This window comes from Uloborus diversus, chromosome 8, assembly GCF_026930045.1.
Source record: "Uloborus diversus isolate 005 chromosome 8, Udiv.v.3.1, whole genome shotgun sequence".
In the NCBI taxonomy this organism is placed as follows: Eukaryota; Metazoa; Arthropoda; class Arachnida; order Araneae; family Uloboridae; genus Uloborus; species Uloborus diversus.
The window spans coordinates 73,746,709-73,768,639 of NC_072738.1; the positions used below are offsets into that span (position 1 = coordinate 73,746,709).

Sequence of the window (21,931 nt, forward strand, 5' to 3'; positions counted from 1 at the left end):
GGAAGTGTGCAGACACACTTCACAGCAAAGCACAGTTTCCGCTGCACAAGTAAAACAAAGTAAAATTTTGTAGTTTAAGTCGAACTTTGAGAACTACAAAGATTTGTATTTGTCTCTATATTATTTTCCCTTTTTGAAAGTTAGTGTTCTTTCAAATTCAGAGCTCAATAGAAGGCAAAATGTGGTGATAAGCTCCAAGAAATAGGAATTATTATTATTATTATTATTTTTTAATGGTTTTTGAAACTCAAAACTTTCAGTCATTACTGAATAAATCCCAGATGAGTACACTAATTCAGGGTCTCTCTCTGAACATGGAAATTTTTTCTTTCCTTCAGCATACATTTTCACAAAATTGCTTTTTGTGGGTCACCCAATTTTTCATTTTTTGTGATGAGCAAAATGTTTGATTTTAATCTTTCATTACAACCAAAAATTTAATGAACCTAAATGCAAGTGAAAATTTCCTATGCATTTATTATGTGCTTAATTTTTTGCATTTATATGTGACTCCTCCGTCCTATACTGTCAAAAGAAAGCAAATAATGCAATTGAACATGTGTGTATGTATTTGCATTAATCCAATCTCTTGTAATAATAGTGCAAAAGATATGTTAAATGAATTTTTGAAAAATTGTTATGTAATCTCTTTTAAAATCCTCTCCCCAACAACACACACAAAAAGATAAAGTTAGTAAAACCTTTCAGTAATAATTAGGAATACAGTAGCTTGCAAGTGCTGATTAGTTTTTGCAGTCAGTGCTGTAGTTGTAAAAGAAGCAGAAGGTGCACTTACATTAAAAAATAAGAGGATATGTTGCTGAAAATTTAGAGGGAAGATGTTCAATAACTTAGATAAAAATGTAGAAAATAATTGCTAAAAATTTGTGTTCTTATGAAAATTCTCATAAAGCAGAGCATAACTCAAATTCCTCTTTTCCTTACCCTGTGTCTGAATGTGCATTAGTTGCGGAACATTAATTTGATATTCATGATGTAATGAGACTTTTTTGGTTGAAATTGATCAATTGGGGCTGGTCCATTAATATTGTCATTCAACTCATATGTTCTATTTCCCCAATCAGTAAATAAGCTGAGGCAAAAATTGCTGACAGTACTAATGGTAAAATGATGACGACCAACCTGCACAAAAGAGAGCATCATGGGGGTTTGTGTCATCTAACATTCCTTGGAATTGATATTGCTGTGCAATATTTATTTACATTATTGTTCATATAAATTCACTAGCTGCATGGCCCGGCTTTTCACGGTCTACCTCGAAAGTAAAAGTTATATCAAGTGATGTGTTCAACAATCAGGCTTGAACAAAAAAATAAAATAAGCAAAATATCCAAACAGATTGCTGAAAAATAACCTAAAAGGAAATTTTTAAATCCCTGAATAACGGGGAAAGCCTCAAAAAAAAAAAAAAAAAATTTTATATGTTGATATTCAAGAAGAAAAAATGGCAACAGTTCTTTTTTCTCAATGATTTTCTTCACGCTACAAATTTTAATAAAAGCATTGAAGCATTTTATCTGATGCTGAAAAATCAGGGGGTTCTATGGCTATTTTATTCTAATTTTTGCAAGCATTTTTGGCCTCCATATTATAGAAAAACACCATTTTCGGGTTCTAAAATTAAAATTAGAATGGTATGGTACTATTTTGGCATTTGAAAGCCCACCTAAGTTCCTTCTTGGGTGCCCAAGCACCTCACTGCCAAATTTGGGCGATAATTGACGCAAAATGTGTGTTTGTCCTAAAATTAAAATTAGAATGATATGGTACTATTTTGGCGTTCAAAAGCCCACCTAAGTTCCTTCTCTGGTGCCCAAGCACCTCACTACCGAATTTGGGCGATAACCGACGCAAACTGTGGATTTGTATAGGGAGCATATGCACATATATCAGAGTTTGTACGCTCCTTCAAAACTTGTATTTTAGTTCCAAGACTACATAATCTTTCTCTATGGCAGTAATTACAATACTTCGATTGACAACGTAACTTCGTCACTTGGATGAAGGTATAAAACGATTTTAATGTAGTAATTTTGAACATTTTTTTTCCATAAAGATGTGATTAAAAAACTTATCATAGAAGTCATAAAAGTTGAAGGAGAAAATATTATTAGATGACTAAGACATAAGTGAAGTAAAAAATGCTTAAAGGTGCTTGTCTTTCTTATCAAGTTTTATGATAATAGTTTTTCCCGCCGCCACACTCTCAGCAGCAAAAGTCAGTTTGTCTAATTATTATTTAAATATTTAAAATTGCATAAGTGGATGTACTATATTAAGTGATTGTGTTAAAAAAACAATTGTTTTTAGTAAATTGCAGTTATGATATTGTAAAAAGAAGTAATCCACAAGAGATATCATGCCTTGAAGGGGAGACGGATTCATGAAATTGTGACAACGGGGAGAAAGAGGGCGACAAAAAGTGACATCACACAGCTATTATAACACTATATTAGTAAAAAATATGACATGTGACAAGAGTAGTAAGTTGAAGTATGACAGTTTGTGACAAAGGAGGAAGGGGGTCAAATATGTTGAAAGAAAAAGTGTGACATCATTTAAGGGCAGCCCATCCTTAAATGGCACACTTTTTTTCAACATATTTTACCCCCTCCCCCAAACTTCTTCAAAATCTCATTTTACTCCTTCAAGACTCCTTCATTTGATTTCTGAAATTGAGTATTTCTCTCTCTGTTTTTATTTATATAAATTTTTGAAGTGCCATAATTGTTTTTTTGTCTTGTGTTTTCCTTAACTCCTCTTTACTATCCCTCCAAATGCCACTTTAACTTTTGATGTAGAGCTTCTTAAACTGGAATAAGAATGCACAGAAACCAGTCTCCATTTGTATGAATGTAGAGGTACACTCCCATAACCAGGAAACATTTTCTTAAATTTTTCAAACGTAATTTATACATATTCGGATTTGTAATTTCATGTACAAAATTTTCATATGTATGAAATTTATGCCTGGATTATGGGAGACTTGTAATGCAATTTCACAGTTTTCTTCTTTCCATGTTTTGCCTTCTTTGCTTTGCCCGTGGTATGTAATGAATATTTATGTACAAGTTGCACAGTAAAGGAATTTTATGGACTTATTTTAATTATTTTTTTTAATTTCAGAAAACCATCATTGTACATCTTTTATGAAATATTTTAGAATGTTATAATTTTAGATTTCTCGATGTTTTTGACACTGATATATGAAAGAAATTCTGGATTGGTAATACTTAGAACATTTTTAAACCAGACTTTGGCAACTTTTTATCATTCTTTTGGTCACTAAAATTACATGTGAGGGCAGGCCCATCATTTAGAGGGTCAAATGCCGTTGGCTTTAGAAATATAAAAATGTATTTACACTTAAGGGAGCATGGCTTTTGCTGTTTTTTAGTAAATTTACATTAATTATATTCTCTTTGCCCCCTTCCAACAGGGAAAAATTCGAAATTTCATGCCTGCGTGCTGGATAAGGAAGCTTCAGGTACTGTATTGCAGAGTAATTAATCACACTTCCTTTTCCTTGCTTGTACAAGTTGCATGGCATTTTGTTATGAATCTGATGTAATTTTAAAAGCATGGAATATGTCACTTCGGCCTTTGTTTTTTTTTTTTTTAAATTTGTTACATAGGAATTTTCATAACAGTATTTAGTAATCGTTTTATTCTCAACTTCAAAATGATGAACTTGAAACCTTAATATAAGTATGAGCTTGCCTGAAGGGGATAGACCCAAATCTGCATAACGCAGGGGATTGGGGAGGGGCAAGTCCTTAAAAGGCTTGAAAGCCCAAGAATTTTTTTAAATTTTTTTTAAATCTAGCACTAAGGCTTAACGTTGAAAATATACACTGCTGGCCTCTGAGGAAGTGCCCTACATATTCATCCGGGCCTGGAAGGGCACCAATATTCAAGTTGCCAAAGCCTGTTTTATCTTTTTTTTTCCATGTTGTATAACATTTCTCAACTCAATAACTTTTTTTCTTTAATGTTTAGTTTGCTTTTTGGAGTATGATCAAATCATGTGTGATGAAAATATATTGAACTTGGTTAGTGAGTTTTTGTACAATTTTGTGGCCCTTAAAACGTTAATTCACAAATATTCATCAATTACCAAACATTTTAACCCAAAGTTAAACTTCTTTGAAATGAATGCAGATTTATTTTATATATTAAATGATTCTGATTGTTAGTAATTAGTTCAAGGTGTGTTATATTTTTTCTCACCTTGCTTGAACTTTGATAACTTCTTAATTACTAGCTTCTATGAAATTAAAAATAAAAACAATGAAGATTTGTTAGTTCAGCTTTTGTAATTCTTATTGACGTATCTTCTGTTGATATTTTCAATGGATAATGTTATTTCTATGTGGAGATTACACACTGGGCGTATATGAAATTGTTGTTCTAGAACTGCATGATTATCTTAAATCATTTATATTGCCTGTTAGAATTTTTAGCAGAAATTTTTATATTTCTCTTTGACATAATACACTCATAGGATGTAGTTTGCACAAGAAAACTTTGTATGAAATGTTGTAACAAATATTTAAAGAGGTATTTTCTTGTTCAAAGTGAAAAGAAGCCAATGCAAAAAAGCTGGTTGTAAAATAGTAATCGTAATTTTAATTTGATGGTGGTTTTATAATTTACACCAATCTGCTTTAAATACTCTTGGTTAGTTGCCTGATTCAACATTTTTAGTTGTTTTTTTACGAAATCATTCAAAAACTAAGTGATTAAATGAAACAATTAACGCTTAATTCTGTGAAACTAATTTTGTTTTTAATTCAATTTTATTGCTGTGTTTATTTTAGGATTTTTTTTTTTAATTATGTTTGATTATCATTATTTATTTATTTTCAAAATTTAATTGCTTGTAGTGTTTTTAATAGTTATAAAGAACCTGTTTTCATGCATTGAAAAAATGTTTAATTTTTAAAGAAGCAATATGAAAACGGTTCAAAGTGAAAAAGTGGATATTGTCATAAAGTAGCAATTTTCTCAATTTTAAGAAGTTAAAGCAAAACTCCTGTATTAAAGAATAATTATTTATTTTGGTGTTACAGACTATTTATTCCTTAATATGACTTTTTTTATGGATGTTATGTAGTTTTATGTATATAAATGTGAATAATGCCATTCTATTTAATTAATTTTTATATAGTATTTATCTTGACGTTTAAAACTAGGGTCTGAATGCAGGTGTGCAGATTTATTTCACACATTTGTGTGTCATTTACTATTTAATCATTTTGTAATGCCTAGATGTTCTATTGCACCAATCTTTAGTAAATTCATACACATTTAATCTTTGATATTTTCTTAAATATATGCTTTACGTATACATCAAGTTCTTGAATTTTATATATTTAGTGTGAATTCCTGTAAAATAATACTTCTCACTTACTAGCTAAAGTATTATGAGCAATAATAATTTATTGTTAATTTTTATTGAAATGATTTTATAGCTGGCTTACATACTATGTTTAGTTCTGGAATGTAACTAGTCTCCAGAAAAATTAACACAAACGAGCTTAAGGTAATTTTTTTTTTTTTTCAACTTTCAAAAAATTCACCCTGTATGTAGTTCTTTTCTCCCTAACTTAATGACTTGTCATTCCGTTTGTTGGTTAAAAATAAAACACTTCTAAGTATCTGTTTGGACCATACGCACACTGCTTCAGCTGATATTTTTGATCAGTTCGTAAATTGTTTGTACAAGATTGAAGTTGAATAATTTACCAATGAATCTGCATCCACTTTGATAAATTTTATATATGCTTCAAGTACTTTGCTTAAAATTAGAGCTTTGCCCAGTGTGTTTGCTTTGAGCTGTGCTATGCAGGATTGCCTTTGGCTTTAAATTATCTTATGTAGGCAGCATCAAGTGTCCAGTGGCTGAAAATTTTGATAGTCGCATAATTTCAGTCAACATAGTTATAGTACAACCTTGATTTAACGATAGTCAAAGGACCGGAAAAGTTGCAGTCAAATCCGAACCAGTGAAATGCATCATTTAATTGAGGAAATAGTTCGATAAAGGATATACCACCAAATCTCCTCGGCTCTCCTTACAGTCAAGCACAAAGGGTTATGTATAGTAGTAACTACCAAAAAAAGACTACTGTGTTTCCCGGCCTTTACAGCGCTTCTTATACTCCAAAATTTGTCCTAAAAATACCCGTTGGTTTGTAAGCATAGGATATAATTTCATCTTTTCTTCGATATAAGCTGATCAGTTATTTTAGGTTATAAGTTTATTATATTAAATATTGATGTGGAACACTCAATCTTTGAAGTGATAATGATGAAATCATACTTCTTTATGAGAAAAAATATAACTTAAAATATTTTTTTAAGCCAAGTATTTTTATTTGTCATTTTTTTCTCCATCCTAATGTTATTTTGTGGAGTTGAAATGGTAAATTTTTTAGCATAATTAATTAAAATCAAGTCGAAACATTGTAAATATTTCTCAGGACGTTTGGTCTGATTTATTGTGAATTAGATAGTCGGTTGAACATCTAATTATTGAACATTTAAAGTGTAAATTGATGAAATGCATTCATTTGATTAAATCGTGAAAATGACTTTATCTTTTATACCACTTTGAATAATAGCAAAATTTAAATTGATGCAGTAAAGAAATTTTGGCGAGTTTCAAATATTTTCATGCTGGACACTCTGCAGCATTTAAGTAGTTCTGTAGCTTCTTGCTGCTTTGTCTGTGTTTTATTGATGTTTTATAGCAATCTTATGTGATAAAATTCTCTCTTGATGGTGATTAATTAAAACTCTTAACTAAAAGAATTATAGGTTCCTTATGTCAACGGAAAATTTCATTTCCTCTTTTAAAAATAGTTTCAACACTGAAAAATTAAAATTTGAATTAGAGACCTTTTTCTGACTAATGTTTGAAATTGTAGTTGATGTGTCAGTTGCACATCACTGTTGGTTCAAAGTTCTTACAATTTTAGCTGCCTTCTGAACAGTAAATTAAGAAATCTGAATTGCTCACAGGAAAGGTCTCTCAGATCAAATTTAATATGACTACTGAAGGCTTGATTTAGTACTATATGCCTCATAGAAAGAGCTATGCACCTGCCACAAGGAAGTTTAATCTGCATTTTTCAATAGCCTTGCCTAGGGTAATGAATAACTGCAATACCTATTTTGAAAGTAAATTTTGGAGAGCATTATTTTTATTCTACTGCTAAAATATAAAGTATATCATGGAGTTATTTTGGTCCCTCATGTAGAAGTGATATAAAACTTTAACTCTGTTTGAATGTGCATATTGTGTGATGCTGTATATCCATTTTTATGAATATTAATAAAAAGTCCCTCTGCAGTTGCCATTCATTCATTGTGTTGTGTTGTCATTTTTAAAACTTGGTGCAAGAACACGTAACGCTCCACCCTCCCTGGGGTCTCTTCTCGATCATGAAACTTGTTAGCAATGCAGACATAGGGGGGGGGGGGAGAGCAGTTTTGCAATTTTGGAAAACAGCTATATTAATTCAAGAAGTTGGTGTTTTTGTTTTTAAGGATGACTGTTGCTCTTAGCAGAACCCTTTCAATAGGACACTTTTCACTCCACAGGGTCCCCAGGACCTATCACTATTTGTGGTTTAACCAGTTGGATGGGACCTTGAAGACATTTCTGATTTTTTTTATCCAGACCAGAAACCGAGTAAACCCTGGTCCAGCGCCCCCAGAGGTATCATTTTACTTGGAGGACTTTGTGACTACTAGCATAACCTTCCCCAGTCGCCATAAATGAAGACTGGATATTTGACCGGCTGAGGTCGAATCCGGGACCCTCCAGTCATGAAGTCCAATGCCTTACCAATCAGGCCACCGCTTGCCCTTTCAATAGGAAAGCAAAGTTTTAATTTTGTGAATGTTTTGGAAGCCGACACTTATCCTGAAAATGTTTGGAAATAGGAACGACTTGAAAGAGTTTGTAACATAATAATATTAACGCATTTGCTGCCAATCTTGTTTTCAGCCTTTCTATTCCAAAGGTTAACTAAATTTAGTTATGTCATAATGCTCAAAAAATTTATTACAAGACAATTTCAAAGTATATGAAAATAAAAATTAATAACCTCAAATATTTAAAGTATTGAAGTAAATGTACCAATAGGGAGCCATGTTCTTTGATTGGTAAAAAATAAGCTTATAGGATACTAATGGAAGCAAATTAACTGATTGGTTGAAACCATCTACTTGAAACCTACAAAACAAAACGAAAAAAAAAAAAATAATGATTGGTTGTGCTCTTAGGCATTGTAATTCATTTTTACATTTCATTAAAATTTAGTAGTCTGAGTGATGTTTATAATTCATAAAGTACGCTTGTAATTATATTTTAATGATTGACCAATTTTAGGGTCGTTCTATTAATGGGCATGTTGTTCAGTTATTAGAACATAAACTAATTTTCACTTGGATGTTTTGCTGTTTATTTAATGTATTGATTCAATTTTTTACATGTTTTTAATGTAAATTTATCTGATAATCAATACTAGGAATTAACCAAATGGCCCATAATCCGCTCTTTAATGCTTGTCTTTATGACGAACTAATTTATTAACTTTCATTTCTTTTCTAAATTGAAACTGCATTATCAATTCAAATTATTCGTTACAAAAGGAGAACTGCCACTGGTGGCTAAAAATGTGATTAAAACTACTATTTGAAAGCAAAGGTGACTATGGCGTCTATTTTAACAAAAATATGGGAAAATCGGAAATTTTTCCATCAGTTGGGAAAAACTGCTACTCTTTTACCCAGGGCCGGATTTAGGGGAGGGCAGGCGGGGCTACTGCCCCGGGGCCTCCACAATAATTTTACAAAATATCCTAACTTTCACGGGTTAGCAAATTTTAAGTTTTTTCTCCCAGACTTTTTTTTTTTTTTGTATTTCTACAAAGAACGCCTGCACAAAAATAGTATTATTATCGATATATCAGAAAGCCCTGATTGCAAAGTATCCATTTACTATCATTTTTTTTATTTGATCGAGCATTTCAGTGGCAATATTTTTTTTTTTTTTAATTTATTTAATTTGTAGCTACGAGTTAAAGACAAATAAAGTAAGTAAAAAAAAAATCCGAAAAATGGTTAACTTTGCAGGTCATCCTTACAATTTCTCGCTTCTTGAGCTCAAAATTTTTAAGAAATATTTGACGAAATGACTTGAATGGAAATTTTTTAAATCGAAAACATCTGATATATACATATGTATCAAAATATTCGGATATGTATCAAAGTATAGGATATTTTCGAAAATATGATGTTCTTTTCGAACCATGATTAGGGGCTTCCACTCCTTCGTTGCACCGGGGCCTCCACATTTCCAAATCCGGCCCTGCTTTTATTAGTGAATAAGCGAAGAAACTTTTGAAAAAAGTATTGAAAATTGTTTTCTTCCAGCTTTCTGAAAAAAAATAGGGAACTTGAACTGCGTCTATTTTTTGAAAATAGACATTTTAAAAAGTAGGAAAGTTAAATGTTGAAGAAAACCCGGGGGAAAACATCAAAATTCCTTCTCCTAACATCACTAGGACTGTCAAAAATTGCCTTTTTGAAATTTCAATTTCAAAAAGTTTCTAGGAGGGAGATTCGAGTCCAATTCCTTCCCTTAACTTTGTATCAAAGATGACCTACCCTTTCGTTTCAGGATTTCCATTTGGGAAAAAATTCCGGGGTCAAGGTCTCTCATCGCCCCTTCCTTATATCCATCCTTCGTCGAAAGTATGGAAGTGTAATTAGAATCAGAAAAAAAGTGTACTTGTGTATTAAATAAAACTTACGGTAGTGCATTAATAAAGACTTGTTTAAACTTTAGTTTATTCAATATCACCAAATCATGAAAAATAGTTTTGAGAATTCGTCTCCTGTATTATGAGCATGATTAAACAAACTATCCACCAGGATTACTAGGTGACAAAAAATATATATACTTCGATTACCCACTGAATTTTCCTATAAACTCAGATATTATATGAGAAGTTTTACTTTCAAAACGGATTCTATCCATTTTTTGAAAAACTTTTTTTTTCGCCTTCAAAATCTCTGATATAAGCCCTATCGATCCATGAATTCTTTTCTTTTCTAAGTGGTTTATATCTACTTTTAAAAAATGCTTAAGCATTGGTTTTACCATCTAAACGGTGTGTATCCATCCCCTTATTTCTCGCCAGGTCTTTACAGCAAAATGGAACTTGTCCCTTATTTGCCGGTACCCAATCGCTCACTTTCAAATCAAAAAGGCACATATCCAAATTTGAATTTACCACTTCTTTAACCCAAAAGTAGTTCACAAATAAAATAGCGGAGCGATGCACTGGCTGAGCATTTCCAATCAAACGTGGTACTCGTCGCAGCACCTTGCGCAAGTCTGTTGTCAGTTAAGCAAGCGCGACCTCAAATTGTGATTACTAAATTAATTTTTAATAATTAATATTACTATTAAATTGTGCTTTATTTATGATTAAGCTGTGATTAATTGAATAATTGATAAAAATTGTGATCTATTAATACCTATATATATATATACAGCGTTGTTATTTGAATCGGCTTGGATGGTTTTATTGTTCATACTTAATTGGATCGAAGGTGTGTTTTTTTTAATTGTTCAATGAAAAGATTTAAGTAAGTAAGAAGGAATAAAGTAGAGTAAAAAAAATACGTATTAAAAAATGTTGAATATTTTGTTTCAATCTAATAAAGTTTTTTTTTTAAATGCAATTGCGTGTTTTTTCTTTTTTCCTTTTTTTTTTTTTGCAAAAGGGATGATATCTACTATTTTACACCAAAAAGGAATGCATCCAAAATAAAATTGGCAATTTAGGTCTGGTAAAATCGAGGAAAAATTACTAGACTTATGCCAGCCAATAGTCACTTGTTATTCTACTAAAACATTGTGAGAAATTCGAAATTCTAGCAGTTAGTGTTTGTGCGTAAAACGTTTTTTCGTTTTGCAAAAAAAGTATAAAACTGGATATAATGCGCTTGAAAGTAAACTCCTTATATATATATATATATATATATATATATATATATATATATATATATATATATATATATATATATATATATATATATATATATATATATATATATATATATATATATATATATATATATATATATATATCCTAAAAGTGTTTCCTGCCTCCTAAGATTCTACAGCATGGTTGGTCTCTGATTGTAAGTGCAGGGCCGCCGAGGCGGTCACCGGGCCCCTTGCCACCATAAAACTTATAAAGTATATACTACTCCGAGTCTGAGCAAGGCCCAGGCCCCTAGTTTCCGATTAGGCTGACATGGCCTCTCGTGGGGCCCACGCATTGAAGATTACTGTCCTGAAATACCAAAGGGAAGAAACGTTTTCGAGTATAATTTAAAACTTAAATATTTTATTGATTTTATCATCTATACAAAATTGCGTAAGATATATCAATTTTTATTAGTTTGTCGTTTGTTTTCGTTGCTTGTTCTGCAACTTAGAATAAAAGTCATTAAATATTTATTGACAAGTTCCATATATGGTCATGGGATTCGCTCCTGGAGGAGGTGTGCAAGTTCTACCATAAGCACATCTTTCCATTGCTACCAAGTTGCAAGTCTCTCCAGGACACTAAAAAAGGATGAAAGAATGAGAATGAAAAAGATTTATCGTAAAATGTCGACGAAATTATAGGTACTGTCCAAAAAAGTATTAAAATGCCATTCCACGGAAATGGTACGGTTTGTCCCGCACGTCACAGCACATATAGTTCATTAAAAATAATACTTTAAAAAGTTAGTGAACAAAATTGTGTTGCTTAAACAGGGGTGCCCATCTAGGGGGGGGGGGGTTCATGGCGCTATAAAAGTTTTTAGGGGGTTGTTTTGAGGGGCATTTTTTCTCATTTGGGGGGAGCTCTTGCTTTTGGGGGGTTTTCGCGATATTTAGAGGGGGTGCGCTCTTGCTCTTAGGAGGGTGGGCACACCCCTGGCTTAAGAAATCATAAACGTCTGTGTGATTTCTTGAACAAAAAATTTTGTTCATTACCCATTAAAATTATTCTTTTAATTGAAATATATGACGCGTGCGCCCCCCCCCCCCCTCCTATCCCAAGAGAAAGAGCAATGTTAAAACATTTTGAAGATCTTATCCTTTTTTTTTTCAAAACAAAATGTTCACCGTTCATCTGCACTGTCTAATAAGAAGCAAAATATTAAATAATTTTTTTTTCGCACGCTTTAAATGTTTAAATTGTTATTCCAAATGAAGAATCTGGGGTTGGCGTCCGTTGTTTCATCTAGAATCACTCTCGGCAACATAGCCATTACTGCTTCAGCCACGTGCCTAGTTTCCCACCAAATAGAGGCTCGCGCGATGCTAAATTTCATTAGGAATTTAATTCAGCGGTGCGTGTCCAAGCCTAAGAAACACTCAAAGGATGTTTTACATGCTTCACCATCATGCACCATAGGCTGCGCGCTTATTTTCTGCATTTTGAAGATTTACCTATTAGAGCCGGATTTCAACCCGTTACCTTGTACGTAAGAGGCCGTCATGTCCTAAGTGTCATTCTCGCGAAAATAACATATGAATAAAGGCCGATACTTTGGAATTTTTAAATCCATTTCAATAATCACTACTAATTAATGATATTTTTTAAATATTTATTTTCCAATTATTTACTTATAATCAAGTATATCAATGGTGATCAAGAAATTTATGAAGGATTAAAAAATATTTTGACCACTCTGTATGGAGTAACAAAGTGGATTATTAACAGAATGGACAACTAAAGCCTTCAAAAAAAAAAAAAAAAAAAAAAACCTTTGTACTCATAAAGAAAAGTCTTTATTCATTTATTTAATTATTCAGAACCAACACAGCTTCACACAGACACGTAGAGGACTGCATACTAAGCGCCTTGCCCCCGGAAACACACAGGAAGTATTTACAGCACAAGAGAAGGAAATGACACACAAGGCACCGGCGGGAATCGAACCGACGACCTCCGGCTTAGAAGACGAAGCTTCTACCACAGAGCCACGGAGGCTCCTAAAGAACAGTTGCCATTACAAAAGAAACATAAATGTAGCGAACATTAAGAAGAGATAAAATGGAGGGAGTGAAATTTTTCGTTCGCGAAACCAAGACCTCAAGTCACGTGAAAGATTTTAAAACAAAGCATTGAAAGAAATCAGGTTTCTTTCGCTTGTTTCACGCAAAAGAGCCAACCATTTGTCGTTGTTGAGTCACGTGACTTGGGGTTTTTGTGTCAGCTTTTGCTGAAGCCAATGATTGGACTTGTTCCCTCCATTTTAATTCCTGCTCTAATGTAGAGAATGGTACCTGTTGCTGCTGAAGCGAGAGGCATGTAATGTTAGCATCCCTAGTTGGGCGCATAAGTGAGTGCAAGCGATTTTGCGGATGAGTGAGCAATGCCGGAGTAGCTATTAAACCCTCGTTTTATGCGAGGTTTACGTTACACGGAAATGCCACGTAAATCGAAACCGCGTAAATTGAGACCTTAGTGTTAAAATAGGGGTTTGGTTCCGTAGCTAACAAAATACTTCATTTTAGTGATGATTAATTGTATAATAAGTTTAATGTGTACTTATATCGACTTTTATGCACAATACGCATAAAGAAAACATAAATTAATTTCGTGTTCTGTTTGTAAAGAGGAGCTGGCTATAATAGTCTTTTGGCAGTACTTAAGAATTTTTCTCTGTAAGCTAGAGCACTAACGCATCCATAATCACTTGCGTCATTTCCATGATAGAATCTTCCTTCATTAACAAATCAGAAAAATCATTTCTTTGTCTACGAATGGCTCAAAATGTTCAATGTGAACGTTTTTGGTTGTGCGTCACCGACATCGGTATCCTCGTTGGTTTTGGCCTCCTTTGTCACTCCTAAAAGCTCTTCTTCCATAGTGAGTTCTGAACTTTGTGAGTTTAATAACATTACTTCTGGAAAGAGATCTAGAACCAATCGCATAAAATGTCTCCATTGGTCCAAGCTCGATTATTACCACGCCAAAATGCAGTTGATTACGCGTAATCTGCAATGTTTAGGAGTTTGGATTTTGAAAGCGGAGAAAATTTTATCTGTTTGCATTGTCGCATCCGCGCAAAACCGTAACTCATCCGCGTAAAATAAAATAAAGGTGTCAAATCTTGAACCGCGTATAATCGAAACCGCGTAAAATAAACCCACGTAAAACGAGGGTATACTGTATATCAGTGATTAATGATGGACCAGTGCCAGATCTACGATTTTTCACATTCGGGGGCAAAAGCTTAAAATGATCGTTCTTACCCATTCTCTTTCAAATTTGAAAAACGAATTCCAACGGGGGGGGGGGGGGTGAATAGGTTGAATATGCCACCCCGGAGCAAGGCCGCTGGCTTGCCGCTCTAGATCCGACGCTGTAACGTGCTCATGAGGTATGGTAGTTCCGATAGCTGCAGTACATGACTCCATCATCTTCCAGATCACCAATATGTGGCGTACGATTGTGGACAACAGAGTGAGCTATGCGCTCGCGGCAGTGTTTGATCCACTGACTTATGCAAACACAAAGCTTTACCGCTGAGCCAAAAGGACGTCATGATCCCCAAGTACTGTTCTGCAGCAACAGCACAATCAGCAATGACAGCTGCTGCAACAGGCGCATTTACATAAGCAACAGGTCCTAAAAAGACAGTAACTGCAACTGGAGCTTCATTGCTTACGTACTCGTAGCTTGAAGCTGCGAGTTTTCCTAATATTCTCCTTACAGTTCACAAACAAATAAATTTTCAACCTTTCTAAAACTTACTCATTATGTGCAACAAGTCATTGAAACTCGATTATCCAATTAAAATGGTGAGTTAATTAAAAAAAAAACATGATTAATTGGTTGACATTATTGAAATTCATTTAAAAAATCTGAAAGTGTCAAACATGAAGTGTGCTATTTTCGGTTTTTTACTTCTAACTCACTACGCTATCTTTCCGACACAGATAAATCAACATAACATGAAATACACTGGTGTGCAAAAATTAAGGACTAGACGATTTTTTCAACATAACTTTGTACAAAAGCTTTCCAAATCAACACATTTAATACCGTAAGATCCCCAATACGTAAGGACATCTGTAATGTTAGCAACACTTACTAAAAGAGAAATCAGAGGGATAAAAAGAAGCTTTATCGAAAAAGTAGCATGGAGCGCAATGCGACTGAAGGTCGAAACATCCCTGTGATGGGTGTCCAGCAAGAAACATCCGGTCTTTAGTAGGGGATATGATCTCCCCCGACTGCTAGGCAGGTTTCACAGCGTCTGCCCATGCTGAGAATGAGGGTGTCAATGAGTTGTTTAGGCATTGCTGCCCATTCGTCTTGCAGCGCCAATCGAAGCTCCCGAATCGTTACTGGTGGTAAGGTACGAGCTGCCAAGCGTCTGCCTAGAAAATCCCATACATGCTCGATGGGATTGAGATCCGGAGATCGTGCCGGCCAATCCATACGTTCAATATCCTCACTCTCTAAGAGCTTTTTGGCAGCTACTGTGCGATGACATGGTGCATTGTCGTCCATGAAAAGGAACTGCGGACCCATAGCGCCTCTAAAAAGACGCACATATGGAAGAAGAATCTCGTTACAATAACGGGTCCTGTTGACTGAACCTGCGTCGAAGATGTGAAGGTCTGTACGACTACCAAGCATGATGCCTCCCCAAACGAGAACACGGCGACCTCCATACCTGTCCCTTTCAATGATGTTCGAGGGATGATTGCGGCTTCCCCGCTCTCTCTAGATGAGTATGCGAAGAGAATCGTTACTCAGACTGAATCTGCTCTCATCTGTAAAGAGTACTCGTCCCCATTCATTGTCTCTCCAATTCCGGTGTTCCCAGCACCACAGAGAACGCCTTCTCCGATGGGCAGGCGTTCGAGGTACACACCGTATAGGGCGTCATGCAAACAGACCACCACCGTACAGTCTTCTGGCCACGGTAAAACGCGATATCGGTCGTCCAATCGCCTGTGTTGTGTGTCTAGCGATTTCTCCCGCTGTCTGCCGCCTGTTTCTTCTGGCCTGTAAGACAATATACCGGTCATCTGCGGGTGTGGTTCATCGTGGACGACCACTACTGAACCACCGGATAGCTGTTCCTGTAGTTTGAAATTGTCTCCAAAGTCGTGAAACGATGCTGTGAGCACACAATGCCAAACTCTGCAGCCACACTTGTCACACTGCGGCCTTCCTCCAACTTCCCAATGATTCGACCTCGGGTAAAAGCATCCAGATGTCGTCTAACAGATTGATTATTCGCGATTTCTCGCTGAGGCAGCAACTCGGTGTGATTTTAACTGCTATATGGCGTGCAATCTCTCTGCCAGAAATACTAATCTTACAACGACAACATGCTTTATACTACTCAGACATTCCCCCATTACGTCTGCCTGCATATCTGCGCATGTGCTACCGTTCATCACCTCACTTAATCTCCTGATTGGTCTCTGTCCGCTCTGCCTCTTCGTTCAATTTCGTGCTAATTTTTCGACTTCGTCCTTAATTTTTGCACACCAGTGTAGATATAAAATTAACAACTTATCAACTTACTCTGCTGCAAAACGCACAGCATCCACAATAGTCCAAGTGCTGTCCGCACCTGCAGTTTGGTGTCTGTGGGCACTGCGCTGGGTTGCAGTTTCCACACACCGGCTCGGAGAAGCATTCGACATCAGCTATTCTGTATACAAAAATATTTAATTAAATTTTGTTTCATCCAGCAGGTTTGAGTATGAGTGAACGCCTCTCCAACAGAAGCAGTAACTCCCTGTTAGAAGAATTCATCAGTTGAGTTCCCCTTTATTTTCAGAAAGACATCATGTTTCTTATGGTTAGTTTTACTTTTAAAATTATTCTGCTGTCATATTGCCCACAAATAGAATACGCAATATGTTATAAGTTGCAGGTTCGGTAACGTTTTTACTCTATTCACGGAAAAAATACACCGAAAGTAAACGAGCAGGTTGCCCGAAGGTTTGTCACTATGCCAATTTTGGGGATTTTTTCTGGAATAACAAAAAAGTAAACCAAAAGTATTCACATTCTCTGGCTGCTTGGCGCCAATTTGTTTTGTCAGAGCTAAGCACGTAATTCATGTTGCCAAATGGCGCATATATCACATCTGTCAAGTTATTTGAGGCACAAAATGCGAATAGTAATAGTAAACGAATACACCGAATATATATAAACAGCGGCGGACAAAAAACACATAAAAGGTTTGCTTTAGCTGACAGGTTTCAATGAAAATTGAACCAATGTACTATTTAGGGGACTAGCAACAAATTGAAGAAATCAGAAACGTTTTTGGGCCATCTTTCATAGTAAATAGTTGCGAATAGATTGTAAATATTCACGAAGTTATATTCACGAAGATATAAGCATTTCTTTCAAAAATATTAATTTTGTTCACATGTTTTTGGCTCTTAACACGCAGTTTTCCGTCAAACTTTGCCAAACTTCCAGAAAACAAGTTTTAAACTATCGTACAAATACAATAGATTCAGTATACTAAATTTGAAATAAAAATTTTGAAAATTTGATGAAATTAGAACGTTTAAAGTAATTTATTTCTCACTGCGCGTGCGCTAAAGATAGCAATTTGAAAATTCCAAAATTTCATACCCAAATTCATTTTTTAACTCATAAAAAAATTCCAGCTGAATATAATAAAAACTTAAAAAGGTATATGCCAGCGAAGGCGACTAGTCGTACGTTATCGTTCGCAATTGCAACATTTCATTAGGTGGCCAATATCTTTAAAAGTTTATGATATTCAGCTGGGATGCTTCAACGAATTAGCAAATCTGTTTGGCTATGAAATTTTGAAAGTTATAAACTGCTATATTTTGGGCACGCGCAATGAAAAGTTAATTGCTTTGAAAATTTATATTTCAGCAATATTTCGAAGTTTTTGTTTCAAATTTTACTATAAAAATTTTTATGTATGCTGTCAAATTGTCTGAAATTTTGGTAAAGTTTGTCGGAAAACTCTGCGCGGTATTAGCCGAAAAAGATGCGAATAAAATTAATATTTTTGAAAGAAAGAAATACTTATATTTTCGTGTATATAAATTATACTTTTACAAGAAAAAAACTACAAAACCATTGTACATAGTGAATAAACTAATTGCTGAAATTTACACTTTATTCCCAGCTGTTTTTAATTTGTTTCTGGCCCCTAAATGAACATGTGATTGAATTTTTGTCGAAACATGTCAGATGAAGCACACTTTTTATGCGACAAAAGTTACGGAACAGTTGTTCTCTTATAACTCGAGAAATCCTTTAAAATGTGAGTTTCTGCAATTGTTAGTTTTTTTTTTTTTTTTTTTTTTTTGTCCTCCATTGTTTTCTTTTTCTTTTTTTTTTTTTTTTTTTTGAATTTTTTTTTATTATATAAAATGAATAAAATCTAAAATTAAGCGGGATAATGAAAAGAAAAGAAAAAGGTACAACTGGCTAATCATGGAGCAGGGAAGCATTAAATTCTTTTTAAAAAAAAGGTGGAAGGGGAGTGAATGGCAATCAACCTGAAGTAGGTTCAACGATTAAATATGAAATTTTAAGGACTTCACAGGAAAACATTGAACGTTTTCTTACACTTAATTCATGATAGATACTGTGTTTGAAAATGTAGGAAAACTATCTATTGACTAGTTTTCAGTACGGTTTCAGGAAAGGTAAATCTTGTGCAACTAATTTATTACATTTCTTTGACAAAGTTACCATGGCTTTAGACAATAAGAAGCCTGTAGATGTTGTTTACATTGATTTTCAAAAAGCTTTCGATAAGGTACCGCATGTTGCTCTACTTAGCAAATTAGCTGATCTAGGAATAGGAAGGAAATTTTTCATTTGAGTAAAAAACTGTGTGACCGAAAGGAAACACACGGTAGTTGTGAGGGGAAATTAATCTAAATGGAGTGAGGTTTTAAGCGGGGTTCCTCAAGGATCAGTGTTAGGGCCTGTTTTGTTCAGTGTTCTCATGAACGATATTTATAAAAAATATTTCTGGGAACATGAATTGTTTTGCTGATGATACCAAAGTTATGGAGATTGTAGAGAATGAAGAACAAGCAAATCAGCTGCAAGAGGATCTAGATCATATTACGGAGTGGGCTGATAAATGGGGTATGGCTGTTAATGTTGGGAAATGTCAAGTGCTACATTTAGGGCATGGAAATAAATGTACAAGTTATTATTTGCAGGGTTCAGTCATTAGTCAGGCAGAAAACGTTACTGATCTGGTCGTTTTAATAAGTCGGGATTTAAAGTTTCGTCAACAGTGCACCATAGCTAGTAACAAAGCCAATAAGATGCTTGGATTTATCCATAGATCTATTTCAAGCAAATCTAAAGAAGTTCTTCTGCCCTTATATAGAAGTTTGGTAAGACCTCATTTGGAGTATGCTGTTCAGTTTCGGTCTCCTTATCTTAAGAAAGATATTAATGTATTGGAAAGGGTTCAAAGGCGGGCTACAAGGCTAATAAATGGACTTTCTCATTTAGACTAATGATTCCAGGTCTTGAGCAAAGATGAGACCGATGAGACAGGATTCAGTTGTTTAAATTTATTAAAATGAAAGCTGGGGCTGAAGTTTAGCACTGAAAACAGGACAAGGGGTTATTGTTTTAAGCTATTCAAATCTCAGGCTAACATGGATATTAGGAAAAATTATTATTTTAGCAGGGTAGTGGAACCTTGGAACAGCTTACCGGAAGAGGTGGTAATGAGCAAGGGAGTAGATAGTTTTAAGAGGGCCATTGATCTTCACTGGGGATCGTAAATTGACTAGGGTCAGCCTAGCTGGGTCCAGAGCCTGTTGCTGGTCGTCACTTTTGTATTTGTATTTATTTGTATAATATAGTCGTGCTAAGCGCCAAAAAGTCTTATCTGTTGCTGAGCTCAAACTGAGAAACTGCTATTTTAAGTTTTACGCCTCCATACATTTGATTCAGATTCCACTTTTTTAGAATTTTTTAAAAAATATTTGCCATTCACACAAATGACGATAAAACATTGCATGTAGGTAAAACATGTTATAAAGAACCACCTCGTGACAATAACTCAATTTTGACAAAAAAATGTAAATATGATTTTTGTGCTGAGCACGGCAAAATACTTACTTAATGCAAATCATTCCCAAAACAATAAGGTAGAGCAGGCTGTTCATTTTTGTATCTAAAAAAAAGGGTTAAAGTATTAAATTTTCAAGAACGATGCATCACATCCTTAACAAACTTAACTATAAACATGCTTTCTGTACGTTTTTGGGCTTTTATTTCTACAAACTGTTTAGTTTAATTCCAAGTACATGGTAAAAGAAAATAAATAAATAAATATAACCGATGGTGCAGAAACCATTTTGTCCACGTTTATTAGATGTCTGTGTTTCTGAAAACTCTTTGGTGGGAGCTTCAACTCAAAAAGTGATGCATGGAATCGAACGAAATTTGGCACACATATGAACTACACCCTACGTGAACAGGCGCTGATTAATTTTTGGCCCCAATCACTCCAATTGGGTGACGCAATAGAACTTTAATTTCATTAACCCTGGGTAGTGTATCTGAAAAAGTAAAGCAAAAAGTCCATCAAAAATGGTATGAAAATTTACTTCGACGGGGCGGAAAGGCAGCAAATCAAGTTCATTCCAATATCCTCAAAGCCGGGGGGGGGGGGGGGGATGGGAGTATGATCAAACATTTTCCACTTTTAGCATTATTTGTATGGCTCAAAAAACAGTGATAGCATTCAAACAAAAAGTTGACATACATATACTCCCATATAGTAACTTAGTAACTAATGCTGTTTTAGTGACAACCGCTCAAAGAGGGTGGCGCTCTTTCATCGTTTCTTTCCGCCTTCAAAAAACGGTACTTGAATGAAAGATATAAATGAAAATTTCATGATGGTCACAACATACTGGTTATCATGTGGTGGTATGCTTCTCGATTAAAAAGAAATATGAACTAAAAATATACACATAATAAAAGAGAGTTAATGAGAAATTTCCGAGCAGTAATAATATTTTCAGGAATAGCATTTTTTTTAAAGCACAAGAATTTTTTATTAATTTATTCTCTAATTAAAAATATTTCAGAAAATTTCGGGTAAAATGCTTAAATTTTTATGTTTTTAAAAATCAAGAAACTGCGCGGAACAAAATAAATGTACAAACACATTTTTAATGTTTTTTTTTTTTTTAATTCGAAATTACATTCTTCAAATTAAATGTTATGTTATTCGCAATTCCAATAAACTATAGGAGGCGCTGTAGCCACCATCCAATGGCGGATGAAAAAGGTAAGACAAATAAATGCCGTAACTTATAATTTGCTCTGACGCTTTCTCAATGTCAGTAATTTTTCATCGTGTTTGTGGGAAGCTTTCTTTTCTATTCTTCTGAAATTTTACATTACACCACAAACTTTCTGGAACTTGTAATTTATCCCAAAGAAAACACGTGGAATGCAATGTTTTACCTTTTTCGGTAGCATTGCTGATCACCCCAAGGTAGCGTTTTCGCGCTCTGGAGTTGCGAATTAATCTATTAAAGAACAAGGCTGCCAATCAATATTTGTTTTTACTTAAGATAAGATGGAATCTTATGAAGATAAAAATTTAAAGATCTTTTTTCTACTTGATACTAACGAAATAACAGCTCGAACCTTTTTATTTTTTTCTAAAATATTTGCAAAGGAAACTAATTTTAAACTTAAAAAAAAAAGCATTTCAAATCTATGTTACTGAAACATCGCTTTAAGTGGCTACTATTTAGATTGTACAATAATTCTAAGAATACTCATTCTAGAGCTTAAAG

The 21,931-nt window shown here is 34.3% G+C and overlaps 1 protein-coding gene across 1 annotated transcript; it reads right to left on the reverse strand.

The window, feature by feature from the left end:
* Window positions 1-11,434: 11,434 nt before the first annotated feature.
* Window positions 11,435-21,615, reverse strand: LOC129228107 (8.6 kDa transglutaminase substrate-like). The gene is made up of 4 exons (XM_054862749.1): window positions 21,594-21,615; window positions 20,235-20,289; window positions 16,659-16,788; window positions 11,435-11,677 (listed from the first exon to the last, which is right to left on the reverse strand). Exons 2-4 carry the CDS (start codon window positions 20,279-20,281, stop codon window positions 11,567-11,569), a joined length of 288 nt encoding a protein of 95 aa, XP_054718724.1. The 5' UTR covers window positions 20,282-20,289; window positions 21,594-21,615; the 3' UTR covers window positions 11,435-11,566.
* Window positions 21,616-21,931: the final 316 nt, after the last annotated feature.